The sequence below is a fragment of the Catharus ustulatus genome, chromosome Z (genome assembly GCF_009819885.2).
Source record: "Catharus ustulatus isolate bCatUst1 chromosome Z, bCatUst1.pri.v2, whole genome shotgun sequence".
Classification (NCBI taxonomy): Eukaryota; Metazoa; Chordata; class Aves; order Passeriformes; family Turdidae; genus Catharus; species Catharus ustulatus.
Window position 1 is genome coordinate 28,574,980 of NC_046262.2, and position 16,237 is coordinate 28,591,216.

Sequence of the window (16,237 nt, forward strand, 5' to 3'; positions counted from 1 at the left end):
TCTATTCACTTTTATTTGTAAATTCATAATGAAATTTAAGGGCAACATGTGTTAGAAAAATAAATGTCTCCATTTCAGATAATCAACTACATGTAGCTTGCCATCTAAGATACAGGATATGTAATTAATTTCCAAATCAGAAAACTGAACATCTGCATGAATCACACAAATATGAAAAGTTACCAACAGAAGGAAATTTTCTTTAACGCTGATGCACTAGTAAACTAACATTTTTGCCTGAAGACACAAACAGATTTCAAAAGATAGGATTAGGATACAGCTGTACTTATAGAAAATTGTTCTAGAGTTCATCCTAAGCTTCTTTCATCTTTTCTTCTGAAGCTTCTATCAATGATGAAAACTATCATCTGCCTCTAACACAAATGCTACTGGAATTTACACATCCTTATTTCCAAATTGCAAACCTCTGATTTTATTTCTTCATAAACAAGTAGCAGATAAATGCCAGATATCCATTGAAAGCATCAATGCCTTCCAAATTTAGCAAAAGAGTAATGATAAAATATTTTTTTTAACAACATGAAACTCTTAGTGGTTTCTAAATTGAAGTGCATGTATTTCAAACATTAACTATTGAGTAGCTATCTTAACAATGTAAAAAATGCAACAAACATAGCTTTGTCCACATTTTAGTATCAACACAGGAGAAGCATGCTATGTGTATGCAAAATAACATAAAACACAGTAAAACTCTACTGAATACTTTATTTTCTATAATAAAATTAGATGTTCAGTGACTTGCTATCATAATTTGAACAGATATTTTGAATACCACATACATGCATTCTTGTTATTTGTACATCTACTAAGTGCAGGACAGACTCATGTTAAACATAAAAGGTAAAAGTAAACAGACCAATAAATTCTTAACTTCAGTCTCCCATTGCAGCGTTACCTTAAGAATATAAAGGATGGAATATAAAGACAAAATCCCACTTTTCAGCACAAACTTCTATTAGCCAGTCTTGGTGAATAAACCACTAAAGTCCACAATACTACTTGCATGTGTAAAGTGGGCATTATTTTTATTCTTATTTATGTTCTTATTTAAATATGTTAATATTGCATTGATATAATAAATAAAAATAACTGAAAACAATAACTAATGTCTAAGAGAGGAAGAGGAAAAATTTATACTTCGCAAAAGTGGTCTCAAACATACAGTAATTTCACAATTATAAGGTGCACCTTTTTGACTAAAATTTTGATCCGAACATGGAAGTGCGCCGTATACTCCAGTGCGCCTTATATATGGACAAAGTTCGGAAATTTGCCAACCCAGAAGTGTGAGCCGCAAGAGCCATGGGGCCCTGGTCGGCAGCCGCCATGCGGGGATGGCGGGAGCAGGCAGCCCCGGTTGGCAGGAGCTGCACGGAGAGGGCAGGAGCGGGCAGCCCCAGCCAGCAGTCCCCGCGTGGGGAAAGCCGGTGGCCGCAGCAGCCGCATGGGGGGAGCTGGCGGTGGATCCTCACTGCAAAAAAAAAAGTGCACCTTATACTCCAGTGCACCTTACATATGAAAAAAGTAAGGGAACTTGCCACCAACCCGGAAGTGTGACTTATACTCCGGTGCACCTTATATATGGAAAAAGTAAGGGAACTGGACGGCAACCTGGAAGTGCGCCTTATACTCCGGTATGCCTTATACTCGTGAAATTACTGTAAATTTCATAGCACTCTTGGATTCCATTCCCTCATTCCTCCTAACTGTAAAACATACTTTCTAATAACCTCCTGCCTCTAAAAGGTGTGAATACTATTAACACAGTATGGCACCAAAACTAAAGGGTGAGTACACGGTGAGATGAAACGTACGTAGAAACAATAGCATTACAGTATCATTTTATAAAAAAAAGCTGTAGGCCATGCAAAAATACCATCTTCACAAGCACTTTCAACGTTTTACCAAGTAATAATTTAAATCATGGTAGAATTATCAAAAAAAATACAATACCCTAGATTCACCTCTGCCTAGATAAAATTACAATTATATCATTATAAAGAATGCTTTAAAAGGTTCTTTAAAAAGAAAACTGTAAGTTGTTTCACTTGTAAAAAGTTTGCCTTGTTTTTAAGCTGTTGTTTTATCACAATATCTGTTGTCATTCCACTCTCAGCAGATATTAAAGAAAAAATGTAAATACAGTAATTTTACGATCATAAGCCGCACCATTTTGACTAAAATTTTGGTCCAAACCCAGAAGGTTTATACTCAGGTGCGGCTTATATATGGACAGAGAATGAGAAGTTGCTGTTTTAGTTTGGAGGACAGGTGTCTGCTGAGAAAGGCAGGAGCTTCTCCTTGAAATGGAGAATGTAAACCCCCTCCCTCCAAATCATAGTAACTTTGAAATCAACGGGCTTTCAGGTAAAGATATGGGAATTAGGAATAACAGTTCCTTTCTAGGGAAATTAAAATAGAAATACAGTACTACAAAGACACAAACTCCAAACCCTGACAAAGTCAGAGTACAATCTGACACCCCATAAGGCAGGGTGTTGGTAGCAGTTCGATTAAATGGTAGCTGCAATCCTCTTGCAGTGACAGATGTGATTCAGTTGAAGCAGTGCTCCTGTAGAAGGTGCAGTTTCCCTCTGGAGGTCCAGTGGTGATGTGAAGAAATCCGGTTTCCCTCCGGAGTCCAGTGGAGAAAGGGGTTACCTTAGTGTCCCAAAACCTCGGTTTTTATCTTGGTAAGAAATGTTGGGCTCTTTCCCAACATACAGATTAGCAATATTACATATCATTCTAAATTAAGCCAAGATTTAGTAGTCAGAAGATACTAAATTTGGAGATGCCCACACAACCTTATTTCTGTATCTCAAACATCTTAAATGGTATTACTACATACTCTGTATTTTTTCCATTGGATCCAGCTAATTCCATGGTAATACACTCTTAAAAAGAAAAATTGACTACATAAGCACACCTTATTCCACAATTTCCTTAAATAAGTTACTAATTTGCAGCCAGAATACAATTCTTTAATTGCTTTAATGAACATGTCTGAAACTTACCCCAGGATTATGTTTTCAGACATGAAAGACACAGAACTCCCTACATAATTTTCAACAAATCAAAGCCATACAAATACCTAATTTCCACTGAAATCAACCAGTTAATTATCTGCCATTCACTGGTGGTTTTAAAAATTTCAGTAGGAATCTACCTTTACATTTCAGCATCTAACTAAGTAGCAATCATTTCCGATTATAAAATCATTCCACAAATATTTATTGTTAATTAATAAGTAAATCAGTTGATTTGTTACTTACTTAGCACGTAACCAAGCAGCTGAGTAGAAACTCATAGAAATGTAATTAATAATTTGAAGAAGATAATCAATGTTCTATTATTAAAACAATTGAACAAAAGGAATGCTTACAAAAAAAGACTGACAATAAAAGTAAATCAGATGTTATATATGTACTTCGAGGGGAAGTGTTTTTGCTGCCCTACAAAAACTATTAATTCCAAAATAATGAAATCACCTTTGCAATGATAACTTGTCAGTTTTTACATGTTGAGTCTACCATTATGAATGCATCACTTGAGGAAAGTTATAAAACATTACACAAAGAAAAGTTAAATTGATTGTGCAAGAAATGAATAAATTACAAAAGAACTCTCAACACAGGATACCTACATAACAAAAGTATATAATTTCACAACCGTAAGGCGCAACGGATTATAAGGCACACATCTGGGTGTCGGCAAATTTCTGAACTTTGTCCATATATAAGGCACACCGGCCTAAAAGGTGCAATTTTTTTTGCAGCGAGGATCCGCGCACAACAAAGTAACTAATTAGTAATGGAATCACGGATCGCAGGGTTTACTGGCAGGTGCTCAATTTGCAAGCATTTGTCACAGATTGGCGTAGCCTTTATACGCAGCCCCAGCTGCCCTCCCCATGTGCGGGCCCTGGCACTCCTGCCTGCCCCTGGCGCCGGCTGGCGCGGCTGGCGCAACTTGGCTTGCGCTGTGGCTCGGGGCTCCTGTGGCACTGCCGCGGCTCGCAGCTCAGGACTGCTGTGGTGCGGCCGCAGCTCAAACTTCCAGGTTGGTTCGGGGTGGTTGCGGCTCACGGCTTGGGGGTGCTGCGGCGCGGTCGCAGCTCATGGCTCAGGGCTCCCGTCACGTGGCCATGACTCGCACTTCTGGGTTGGCAAATTTCCCAACTTAGTCCATACATAAGGCACACCGGATTATAAGGCGCACTTCCGGGTTTCCATCAAATTTTTAGGTAAAAGGGTGTGCCTTATAGTAGTGAAATTACTGTAATTAAAATATTTGGAGATATTAGGATTTTCCAAAAAAAAAATTTCAAAAATATTTTGGAAATATTAGGATTTCTCTGAAGTTAACTACAGAAGAGAAGATAAAAATCCCCCTTCAGAATGTTCTTCCAAAATATGCAATTGAAAAAAACTTGCAAAATCAATTTCAAGGATTTTGTGGGAAAGAAATAATCAAAAAATATTTTATGGATTTAATCTACTAGTTTAATTTGCATTTTATTTTTATTTCTATACAACATGATTATTTATACGTTTATTATAAATTTAATTTTATTTTAATTTAATTCTTATAAGATGCATGAGTCTTATGAAAGTTTCGAAATATCTGAAGCAAAGAATTACAGCAATTTCACAACCGTAAGGCGCACCAGACTATAAGGCACACCCCCCGGGAGTCGGCAAATTTTGCAACTTTGTAGATCATATAAGGCGCACCGGACTATAAGGCGCACTTTTTTTTTTGCAGCGAGGAGCCGCACGGCATGCAACAAAGTAACGAATTGCTGGCAGGTGATCAATTTGCAAACATATTTCAAAGATTGGTGTAGCCCTTAAACGCAGCCCCAGGTGCCCTCCCCGTGCAGTGGGCCCCAGCAATCCCGCCCGCCCCCGGCGCTATTTGGTACGGCTCATGGCTCCCACCATGCGGCCACGTTGCATCCCGGCTTCCACCCAGATGGCGGTGGCAGCGCTTCTCCCAGCTTTCCCGCAGCGGCGGCCGCATCGCTTCTCTCCGCTTCCCTGGGGCTGCACCACTTGTCGCTGCTTTTCCACAATGGCGCCAGCGCCGGCCGCGCCGCCTCTCGTCGCCTCTGGTTGCTTTTCCGTGGCGGCGCCGTGGCCACAGGGGCTGCGCCGCCACCACCCCTGCTTTCCCCCAGCCGCCCAGGCCGCGCCACCGCTGCTCCAATGCCGCCACCGAGCGGGTTCTGCTCGGGGCTGTTGCGAGCTCGCACTTCTCCTTCCCTCCGCGCCTGGGCCGGGGCCAGCACCGCCCGGCTTCTCGTTCCCCCCGCCCCCGCGCCCGGGGTGGCGTCGCCCGGCTTCTTGTTCCGCCTGGTTTCTTGTTCCGGCAGCAGCTCCCTCCCTCCCCTCGTGGCTTCTGCTGGCTGCGGCTGCCCAGTCCCGCCCTGCCCTCGTGACTCGTCGCTCCCGCGGCATCGTTCCCCCACTGAGGTTCGCACTTCTGGTTTGGTGAATTCTGCAACTTTGTCCATCATATAAGGCGCACTGGACTATAAGGCACACTTCCGGGTTCGGGGGAAAAATTTAGTCAAAAGGGTGCGCCTTATTGTCGTGAAATTACTGTATGTATAAACTTCAACTTCAACAGGCAATTTCTTTAGATATGAGGCAAAGTTTTATAGAAAGGTCCTTGCATTTGCAATCTTACTTTTCTGGGACTGAAAGCATGGAACTCTTAAACATTCTAAACTAAGATAATTTTATTTACAAGCATAAATTACAACTATAACCACACTGAGTCGTCCACTAGATGGTAAGAAACTGAGACCTTTCTTTCTGTTCCTGATAACTCTTCTCAAAGTTGGGTGAAGAGCGGATGCTGCCTATCTAAACACAACCGATTTGGCAGCATTGTGCTCTCCAAGTAAAATACCCAAGGCTGTAATCTTCCATATTGTTTAGAAGTACCTCTTCTGTGCCAACCTCAGAGTATTAGATTTCTAAAGAAAAAGTTGCAGAATAACAATTTTTTTCTTCTTAATAGCATAATATATACCTTAGCAATAAGCCAAAGTAAGCTTAGAAAGCTGCAATACATTTTCAAATAAAAATAGTGTTGAAAGTATGTGCACTTATTTTCCGGAGTGTATCACTCTGAAAATTTATATATACTGTAAAATGTAATCTTACTGGAAATGCACAACTAACTTTATAGGTCTTCCAATTTCCAAGTCCTTTTCATAAAAGTGCTTGGAAACAGTACTTTTGGAACATTTTTGCTGAGCTGGGAAACAATTAGTACAGAGAGGTCCAAATTACTTTGAAAACATGGTGCAATTAAGAAATAAAACAAAGAGAAGATACCTGAAGCATGATTACTTGGAAAGGTCAGTAAAGTCAAAGAAATATTAAACCAGCTATCTACTGACAGATTTTTATTGTTTCTTTTAAAGTGGTACAATTCAAAAGTTTAGGGTGTAAAGAGGCAAGCTAGTTGTGGTCTTCTTCTGTTACCATGAACATTTTCTAGACTCAGCCATCTTCTGCCCAGGATCTGGGAGTTTGAGTATATCCAGATACTTGGCTTTAACAGTTAATTACTAGGGTTTCGCGGCAATATACTTAAAACAGGTGTATGAAAGCATAATTTTTATCTCGTTCGGTAAACTGTTCTACAGACTCTATCAATGAATTAAAATCCAATCCAAATGTCCTCTCTCATAACATTGTTATCAAGTTCTGAGTTCTAGAACACAGAGTTGAGCAAAAATGACGAGAATTTATTGAAGAAACAGTAACTCTAGTGATTTTTGCTTTTTCTTTCGGCAAAGTGTGATTGGAAGATTAGTGGATTACAGGAAGAGGAAAGTTCTACAGAAAAAAGCCCTATTTAGCAGCTAAGTCAGCCATGTATCTTCAAATCTGCTGAAAATTAAGATTACCTACAAACTTAAAAGTGATCTGGTTATATATGGTTATAAGTCCACAAAGCTGTAAACTTTGAAAAAAGCTAGAAACATTTTGCTTTCTGAAGCAAATACTGTCTTACCATTGTGCACCATGTTTAGACACAGTCACTCAAATTACAGTTAAACAAACCTGTAAGCTTCATTTTCCTTGAAGTAAGACATTAATCATTGCCTGGAATTATACAGCTCTTAAATCTAAGAAGACCACAAAATCTCAGTTATTTAAACATACAATCTACAATTTCTACCTCACTGACAAACTGAATTGCCACATCAGTGAGGTAACAGCAGAGGCACTGGCAGAGAAAATTTGCTTTTGGGCTGCCAGTGAGAGAAGCAGTGACAAGATCATGAAATTAGACTCTAGTTAAGCATTCTGGTAGTTTTTAATCTAATTATTGCATGAAAAGCTGTCCAAGGATACATATGATAAATCATCATGCACTAGCAGGAAATTACTGTGGATGTTTTTAGTTAATAATAGAAGTTTTGCTACACTAAAAGAAGAGCATCTGTAATTTAATTCAAAACTTAAAATGACCTCAGCAATTTTTCAATAAAGTGGTACTAGTTTTTTGCTTTGTGGATGCACTGAAGTCGTGAACTGAAGACCACAAGAGTGCCACAACATTTATTTACCTAAAAAAGCCATAAGAAGTTCACCTCTTTAGAAAACTAGGAAGGCACAATTATTTAAAACAAAATAGCTTTTCTCATTACCTCTTTTCCTCTTTTGCTCTCAGTTGCTCCTCTTGTCGAAGAACCTGAACCATCACAGACTCAAACATGCCTGTTGACAAGCCTACTAAATTGCGAGGTGTGGAACGACGTCTTGTAGAAATGCATGCTGTTGTTTTCTCATCCTCCTGCCCATAGCATCCTCTAGATGTTACAGCTAATGATGTTTTCTCTCTTAAATGCCTAGAAGAAAAAAGCAAGCCAATTCACAACTATGAACTTCCACACCAGTGGCATCCCAATGCCTAGCCTATCAACCATGGATAGAGCATCTTTACTCGGAAAAACAGTACAAATTCATCTGCAAAGTTACATTTCTTCATACATTGTTTCAAAACACTCCATCAAAACTCATGATTTTTTTACAACCTGTGAAAACATTTGAGAGACAGAGGAGAAAAGGCCAACCTCCATTTAGAAGGAACCTTCTTTCTAAGGTAATTTTCTGTGGCTTGTAGTATCCAGGAATTACATAACCAATACTGATTGATTCCCTTGAATCACTTGAAGGGGATGATTGACCTAAACACTGCCCTGTAATGATGTAAGAATGATCGTTCCAAGAAGCAGTTCCTCAATTTTACTTTACAAATAAGATTATGTTAAACACTTCAAACAAATTCATCTAATCAAATTGCAAAAGAACTTTGAGACTTCTAGGTTCCATAATCCTTTACACTTACAGTTACTAGAAACTTTTACTAAGCTAGTGCACACAGATATAATGAAAAAAATCTTCACAAATCTCTGAAGAGTTCACACAATACAAATTCACTACATACTGAGGCAGGATTATCTTTAGATAGTTCAGTATTTCCTAACATCTGAAAAAGACTCTGCATTGAATGGAAGAATGGAATGGAAGAATGGAATGGAAGAATGACAAGAGCAACTGAATTTATTTTTTAGTCAATACCTACATTGCTATTTGAAATCACAAAATCTTCCAAGTTGCATTTGGTTCTTTATCTGCCAGTAGTAACTCTATTAAGCCAGGATTTGGTTTGTTGTTTTTTAAATATCAGCTTTTACTCAAGCAAACTAGGAACATTCATGCCCCACCACGTTCAGCACCTTCCCTTCTACGACCTGACTGTCCCAAAACTGCTGTTACACAGAAGCAGTTTCAAATACACTATTGCTACAGCAGCGCTGAATACATTCACTCTGCCTTCAGGTGACTTCTGCACCACTCACCTGAAGTGTTCCTCCTACAGGATCAACGTTCTTACCAGCTGGCAATTCATGCTTCACGTCACTAGAAAACTTAAAGCCGATGGACACACACACCTTTACATGTTCCCCAACACTGCTCCTTCTTCACCTTCATCCTTCACCAGAAACACCTCTCGGTTTTTACATGCAGAATTCTGTGCCATTCAGAAGACCAGAGGGCTTCTCTCTAAGAAGCTACCATGGTTTTCTGGTAATGACTAAACTGTCCTCATGAGAAATCATGCACTTCAGTTGTGATTTAAACTGGGTTTTCTACTCTTTAGCACAAGAGTTTACTATGTTTCAGCTGCTTTGGCTTATAAGAAAGTTCCTGCCAGGGATTTACATTTCAACTTAAACACGATTTCCGTTTTGCCATTTAAGACTATAATATGTTAAGCATTGTCTCTCATTTTATGATTATTAAAAAACCACACAATTTCAAAGTAGGTAAATTCGATTTAATATTTATTCCTATGTATTTTAAGGATGGTAAAAATTCCACAGACTGTAAAAATAACAATTTCAAAGAGCCAAATATTCATACAGAGTTTAGGCAGTTTCACGACAGAATAAAATAAAGAAAGAAGCATTTGACATCTTGTGTAAACAAGTGTCCCTCTATGTTCACAAAAGGCTTCTTTCAGAAGGAAAATCTTAGCCAGGAAATGCTGTGCTCTATTTGGCATTTTGAGGTTTGGAATTTCCAAAGCGTTTTGAATTAATATTTGAACAGTTCCCAGTAGGAAACGTTAATCTTCACGAAAGTGTTGAAGGTTCCAGTGTTCTTTCTGTTGTGGGCTTTTGTTTGATGCTTTTTTCTTTTAACGGAATTTTTACGTAAAGAAACACACCCTCCTGTTCTACTTTATGTAAAGAACATGCGGCACAGCCCCTATCGTTTACACCTACCGGGATAGCAGCGCCAACTTCTGTTCCAGCATCATCTCCAGCTTCTGGGCCTGTTTGGAGAGCCAGTGATCCACACCGTGCAGCCGATAGCAAGTCTCCAGCATGAGCCGGAAGTCACACACAAAATCTCCTATCCCTGTGTATTGCCCACTGGAAAATTTCTCTTCCATTTTTAATAACCATATTCCAGCTGGCAACTGCTGCAAGGACTGACTATTCTTACGGCCCGAGAGGGAGCCAGCGCCTTCTTCCTCGAAAAATGCCTGATCCGCGAGAGGTTTCAGGAACGGCGCCGTCAGAGGCCGGTACTTCTCCAGGAGGAACTCGCGCAGGATGCGGTACCCCTGCTGCAGCTCGGGATTCAGGCTCTGCTGCCAGGCACTCTTTCCTCCCTCATCATCCGCCTCCTTCTCAGGCTCCTCCATCCCACTCGGAAGGGCCGAGGGCCGATCCTCCGGGAGGTCTCCGCCGGACTCCATGTCTCCCGCCCCGGGCCCGTTCTCCGGCACCTGCCAAGGACCGCGGCGCTGCGCCTCGCCCGGCCGCCGCATCCCCACGGGGCTCACCTGCGCATACAGACACCGCGCAGCGCCCCGCCGGCCCGGGGGGCGGGACGCGGCCGCCGTGGGGGAGGCATCGACTGGGCTGGCGCGCGGCCCCGCCCGCCCGGGGACCGCGCCCTCGCCCTCAGGGCCCGCCCCTTTCTCCCCCCTGCGCGGCCGGCAGCAGCGGCGCATCCCGCCGCCCCGCGCGCGCCCTTCCCGCCGGCTTCCCTCTGCGCCGCGCGCCTGCTCCCGACAGGCAGGCGGCACGTGCCGGCCCCGCGCGGCGTCCGTCGGCTAACGGGCGGCGCGCGCGTCAGCGCGAGCTGAGGGCAGGGAGGGGGCGCGGCCCCCCAACCGGGAAAGGACGCGGAGCCTCTCACCCCAGCGCGCATGCGCGCGCCCGGCCAGCAGCGGTGCGCCAGCGGGGGCGCTGGGGTGGGATGTTACGTCATCAGAGGGCGACCAGCTCGGTGCCAGCGGGGGCGACGCAGGGCCGGCCACTGGTGCGCGCGGGGCGGGGTGGGGCGGGGCCTCGCGGTGGGGCCGCAGGGCGGGGCAGCGAACGCCTCACGGACGGGGCGGGGCGGGGCGGGGCTGCTCCGGCCGCCCTTCCGCGGCGCCGGCGGCCGTGGTGCGGTGGTTGTGCGCGTCGGCGGGGTATGTTGGTGCGCTGCTGCGGCTGAGAGATTTCGGCCACGTAACGAGTCTCTTGTCTCAAATCAGAGGTGTGCCACCACAGGTGTTCAGCCGTCGAAGAGTGGCAGCAGCTCACAAAAGCACTTGGTTCTGCCCGACTTGGCTGAGGAGTTGGTGCCTTGTGAGAGGGGCTGCTACGAACGACGTTGTGCTGGCCTGGGGTGTAGTTGTAGTGTTTTCACGTTTACCATAACGTTCTCTCCAGTCCTGGTCAGCCGTCTTAAGAGATCGTAAGGGACCTTGCCCGGGCACCAGGGAGCTCCAGGTAGTTATCTCCTCAGCTAGGCAAAGCACCTGCAAACACACCTCTGTGTGTGGTTTTGATTTTATCCTCCTCGTATTTCCTAACTATATGAAAAACTGAGAGGTAGGGGGAGAGAATGAGTGAAAGAGAGCAGGAAAAAAACCCCCTCTACTTCTGTAGGGACGTTTTTGTTCTTCAGACATCACTCCAGGGACCTTGCTTGCAATGGAGTTCTCTTAAGGGGAATAAATGCCTTCGCACTGCAGGAAGGTGGACCTACTTGGAAGGATTATGTGCATTGAGGCTGTAGAGATCCCTGCAATAGTTAACCCGAGGGTGGCCACATACAGGATGGCCTTCAGGTCTGCATTGTGCTGTGTGTATCCCATGACCACAGGATAAATTCAGGCAGCGCACTGTTAGAGCAGCTGTGAGCAGCTCCCACACTGTACTGGCATCTCCATGATCTTGCCTCTATCTAGAACTGCAGCCAGGATGCAAACTTCCTCTCTGACAGTAAAAATTATGAATAGAGTTGTTCTCTTTTAAGGAAGTCCTCTTACAGCTTGAATGACCACAATGGGATAGCCCTTCTACAAATGGGATCTTGGTAACGCATCCTTTTTAACAAACCATTTGTTGCTGCACTGCTCATGGTTTGTGGGATCTGAAATGGTGTAGGATAACAATTCTCTCTTTCCTTATGATGTTAGCTCTAAAAAATTGCATTTGAAATGATACTTTGCAGAGTCTGAATGTCTTTCTGGTACTGGGACCATGAAAACCAGTATGTCCTGCTGCAAAACAGAGGGAATGCTGTGTTGTGTTTTCTTCAATAATTGAGGAATAGTGTTCATCTTGTCTAAGTCCCACTCCAAGCTGAAGGTGGAGAGTCATCATCAGAGGGATGGTGAAGGTGGAGGTATTCCAGCAACATGTGTGCAGATTAAATTAACTGTAGGAAAAAACATAACTGAAGAGAGCAACCATTCAAGTAAAAGTGGGAATTTCTAGTATAAATTAAATAAATCTAGATGAGACTGGCAGCTCTTTTATAAGTTTTGTGCATGTTAGAGTGTCTGGCCTCCAACACTCACTTCCTGGCTCAGTTATACTCTCTGCAACAATACCTGGTAGTTTAATAGAAGTTTTTGCTTCTTGCTATATATGTGGCCTTACTTTGAGAATATGAGAACTTGTAGTCATAATTCTGCATACAATTATAGGCTGAGTAGCCACAAAATGTCTTCAGAGATTTTAGTGTAATAACATCTCAGCTATATTCCCATCTTCTGTCAAAAGTTGAAATTTTATGCTGATGAAGGAAATGAAGATATTGAGTTTACACTCTGAAATTGAATTTCACTGAAGAAGGGCCCACATATGACTAAATAAGATAATATCTTTTATTGGGAGCTCTGACTTGTATCACCAAAATATTTGAAAGAGGATATTGTTTCTCGGTATGCAATCAAAGGAGTATTAAGAAAATAATTTTAAAAAAGGATTGTATTGGGAACCATCATTGTATCAATCTTTAAGAACCTTTTTGTATTTTCTTATGTATTAAGAAAAATACATTATATTCAAGGAATTCTGTGTTACACTGTCAGAAAGTGCATATATTTCCTGAGTCTTTCCACAAGAGTGCACTGTTGAATAAATGCCATGTACCATTCCTGCCTTAAATTAGAGGTAACAGTCCCATCTCAGTGTAACCATGGTAGAACTGCTGAAGCAGAAGCAAACATTTTGGAAAACCTGTAGCAATGGGGTTTTGATTTACAGTAATTTCACGATTACAAGCCGCACTGAGTATAAGCTGCACTTCCAGGGTGTCGGCAACGTTGAGGTCTTTGTCCATATATAAGACGCACCGGACTGTAAGCCGCACTTTTGTTTGCAGCGAGGATCCATGTGCAACTTTCACAAAGTTGCCAAATAGTAATAGAATCACAGGATTGCGGAGTTTACTGGCTCGGCCCTGCTCGGGGCGGCCGCCAGGGAGCGGCCCCGGCCTCGCTCGCCGCTGCTGCCAAGAAGTGGGAGAGTGGTGTGCCTGGCCACCACTGCCGCCGCGCTTGTCGGGGCTGGGCAGCACCACTGCGCTTGTCAGGGGCGAGCAGCGCTGCTGCACTTGTCAGGGCTGGGCAGTGCCGCTGTGCTTGCGGAGGGTGAGCAGTGCTGCCACACTTGCGGGGGGTGAGCAGTGCTGTCGCGCTTATCGGGGCTGGGCAGCGCTGCTGCGCTTGCAGGCTCTCACTTCCGGGTTTGGAAATTTCCTAAATTTGTTAATATATTAGCCGCTCCTGAGTGTATGCTGCACTTCCGGGTTGGGAGCTAAATCTTGGTCAAAATGGTGTGTCTTGTAATCGTGGAATTACTGTACATATTCAGTATTTATTAGGAGCTATGACCCACATATCAGTGGAAAAAAATGCAGAATAAATAGAGCTGATAAATATTCTTACAATTTATCTCCATACATCTGAATTGGATATTCAGTTTTTGTAAAATGGCATGATAGAGATTTACGTATAGTTTAATCATAAAAAATAGTTGCAAGTGTGGATTTATCTTCTCAATATTACACTAAGTGAGCACCTCTGCCTTCATGTTATCACAAAGACAGCAATAAAAATTTTTCATCACTTTTTAGTGCCAGTGATGTCCTCATTGCCAATTAGAGTATAAACAGAAAAGAGGAAACTGTCCATGAGTTCCATACTTTAGAGACATTCCTCCCTTTTTGAGTCCTGAAAGCTGTAAGCTGTTGACATTCAAGCTTCTGCAGCATATAGTACTGAAACAGTACAGTTCTCCTTAAAATAAGTAATTCTCAACAACTTAAGAAATAAAATTTTACAATGTGTTACCATGCATCAAAAATCCATTCTCTAACAAAGATCATGAATAAGTATATTTTAAATTGACATGACATGTTATGATCCAAAATTCTGTTATGTCTTTTTAGAACTAGGGAAAGGCTAAAGCAATTGAACACATTCAAATGTATTTTTCTTGATTCCAGATGGCCTTTGGAGTCCACTGCATGAGAACTGTATGGAGATGAATGCTGTAGGATGCCCAGAAGCTCTGACGACTAATGCGTAATGCAGCTGGCTGCTGCAGGAAGTGGCATAGCAGTATTTCATTTAGCTATGTTTGTCATTCTGCCTGCTGTTCAGCTGCTGATGTTCACAGAACTTAAAAAAAACCGTGATTTTTTGCAACTAGGCTTCCTCCTTCCACACTCTTGCCAAATGCCTCAATTCCTTAGAAAATTGGTAGCAGGAACTTATTAATCTCCAACACTATTTATTTTTACTCTGCTCTCTGTAATTGTGCAACACAGGAAAGGCAACAAAATTGTTTTATACGGCTCTATTTATTTATTTGAAAGGTTTTGCAATTGTGCTTTGTTGTGTCCAGTTGCAGACTTGAAGTTATTTTCTGTTTAATTTTTGTGGTATTATAGAAATGGCAGTTATTTCCCTTTCCCAATGCTGGAGAGTGGAGAAGAAAATACAAGGACATTATTTTCATAGCAAAGAGAGATTTTGAGAACGACTAGGCACAGAGATTAAAATGCACAGAGAGTCAGTGTTTGAATGACTAAAACATTTGTTCTGCTCGCTGCCTGTTCAGTTCCTTTATAATCATTAACTGTAAAGACTGTGTTATACAGTATCTGAGAAGAAAAATCATGGGCAAAGGCTAAAACTGTAGTCACATAGATATGAATGTCTGCTTCTGACAGGGGAAAAGAGAAATCCTCCAAATATGTTCATGATATCAACCATTATACAGTATGTGTTGTATGTCACTGTTTCTAGTGGATGGTATGAAAGAAAAGAATCTGTGGCAATGTGTAATCACCTTACATATAGACACACCTTGGACAAAGAGCATATCTCAAGACAACTCTTACATGCTACTGTCCATCAAGGAAGAACAGTGGAAAGACTGGACAATATTTGAAACGTGACAATTAAAAGGATTATCTGTACAACACTGACTCTTGTTCTGAGGTGTTGTCACAAAAGTTACAGAAATCTATCAGCAAAATTTGATTAAAATGTAACAGTCTTTACTCTCATTCAGCTACACCTCTTCTATACATCTGATTTTATTCTACACTCAAATGTAAAATACAATTGTTTCAAAATAGGAGATTTAGAAAAGTGAGAGTAATTAATTAATCAATATAAAATCCATAATATTTTCTTAAAATTGGTTTCGCAGAATCACTGTATGATTGAGGTTGAAACAAATTTCTGTGTGTCTGTTGCCTCCATGCTTGAAGTGGGGGCAGACAGAACTGTTTGCTCCAGGCTTGTTCAGTTGGGTTTTGAGTATCTTCAAGGAAGGAGGCTCCACGAAGGGTTTGCATGCAATAAAGACAAACTGCTGTTGTCCAAGGAAGTATCCTGACAGCCTCTATATTTTCCTCTATTTGCGGTTAATGTGCATGGTTTTAGCGTCCCTGAGTATTAGATCTATAGACCATCCTGATTGGAAGGGACCCACAATGATCGTTCAGCCCAGCTCCTGGCTCTTCTCAGGACATCCTAAGATGTGCCTGAGAGCATTGTCCAAATGCTTCATGAGCTCTATCAGTCTGATGCAGCAGCCACTTCCCTGAGGAGCCTTGTCCAATGCCCAACCACCCTCTAGGTGCAGAACCTTTTCCTGATATCCAACCTAAACCTCCCCTGAACCTCCCCTGATACAACTCCAGCCATTCCCTCGGGTCCTGTAACTGGTCCTGTCGTGGTGAAGAGATCAGTGCCTGGCCCTCCTCTTCTCCTTGTGAGGAAGTTGTAACTGCAATGAGGTCTTCCCTCAGTCTCCTCCAGACTGGAAAGAACAAGTGACTTCAGCCACCCAGTTTCAGTATGTTACTACGGA

At 42.3% G+C, this 16,237-nt stretch overlaps 1 protein-coding gene and 1 long non-coding RNA gene across 4 annotated transcripts in view; one reads left to right on the top strand and one right to left on the bottom strand.

Annotated features, from left to right (window-relative positions):
• Positions 1–10,431, bottom strand: part of KIAA2026 (KIAA2026 ortholog) — a 54,935-nt gene extending 44,504 nt beyond the window's left edge. For both annotated transcript variants that reach the window (XM_033085888.1, XM_033085887.1), the window contains exons 1-2: positions 9,842–10,431; positions 7,697–7,897 (exon numbers count right to left, since the gene is read on the bottom strand). In XM_033085888.1, the coding sequence (XP_032941779.1) occupies positions 7,697–7,897; positions 9,842–10,392 (752 nt within the window). In that variant the 5' untranslated portion in view covers positions 10,393–10,431. The remainder of the gene's footprint in view (positions 1–7,696; positions 7,898–9,841) is intronic.
• Positions 10,432–10,695: 264 nt separating this feature from the next.
• LOC117010724 lies at positions 10,696–15,340 on the top strand. 2 transcript variants are annotated; one of them, XR_004420752.1, is made up of 2 exons: positions 10,696–10,889; positions 14,358–15,340. It is a non-coding gene; the product is annotated as an uncharacterized LOC117010724 (long non-coding RNA). The 2 variants fall into 2 exon arrangements; XR_004420751.1 differs by lacking the exon at positions 10,696–10,889 and adding an exon at positions 11,018–11,347.
• Positions 15,341–16,237: the final 897 nt, after the last annotated feature.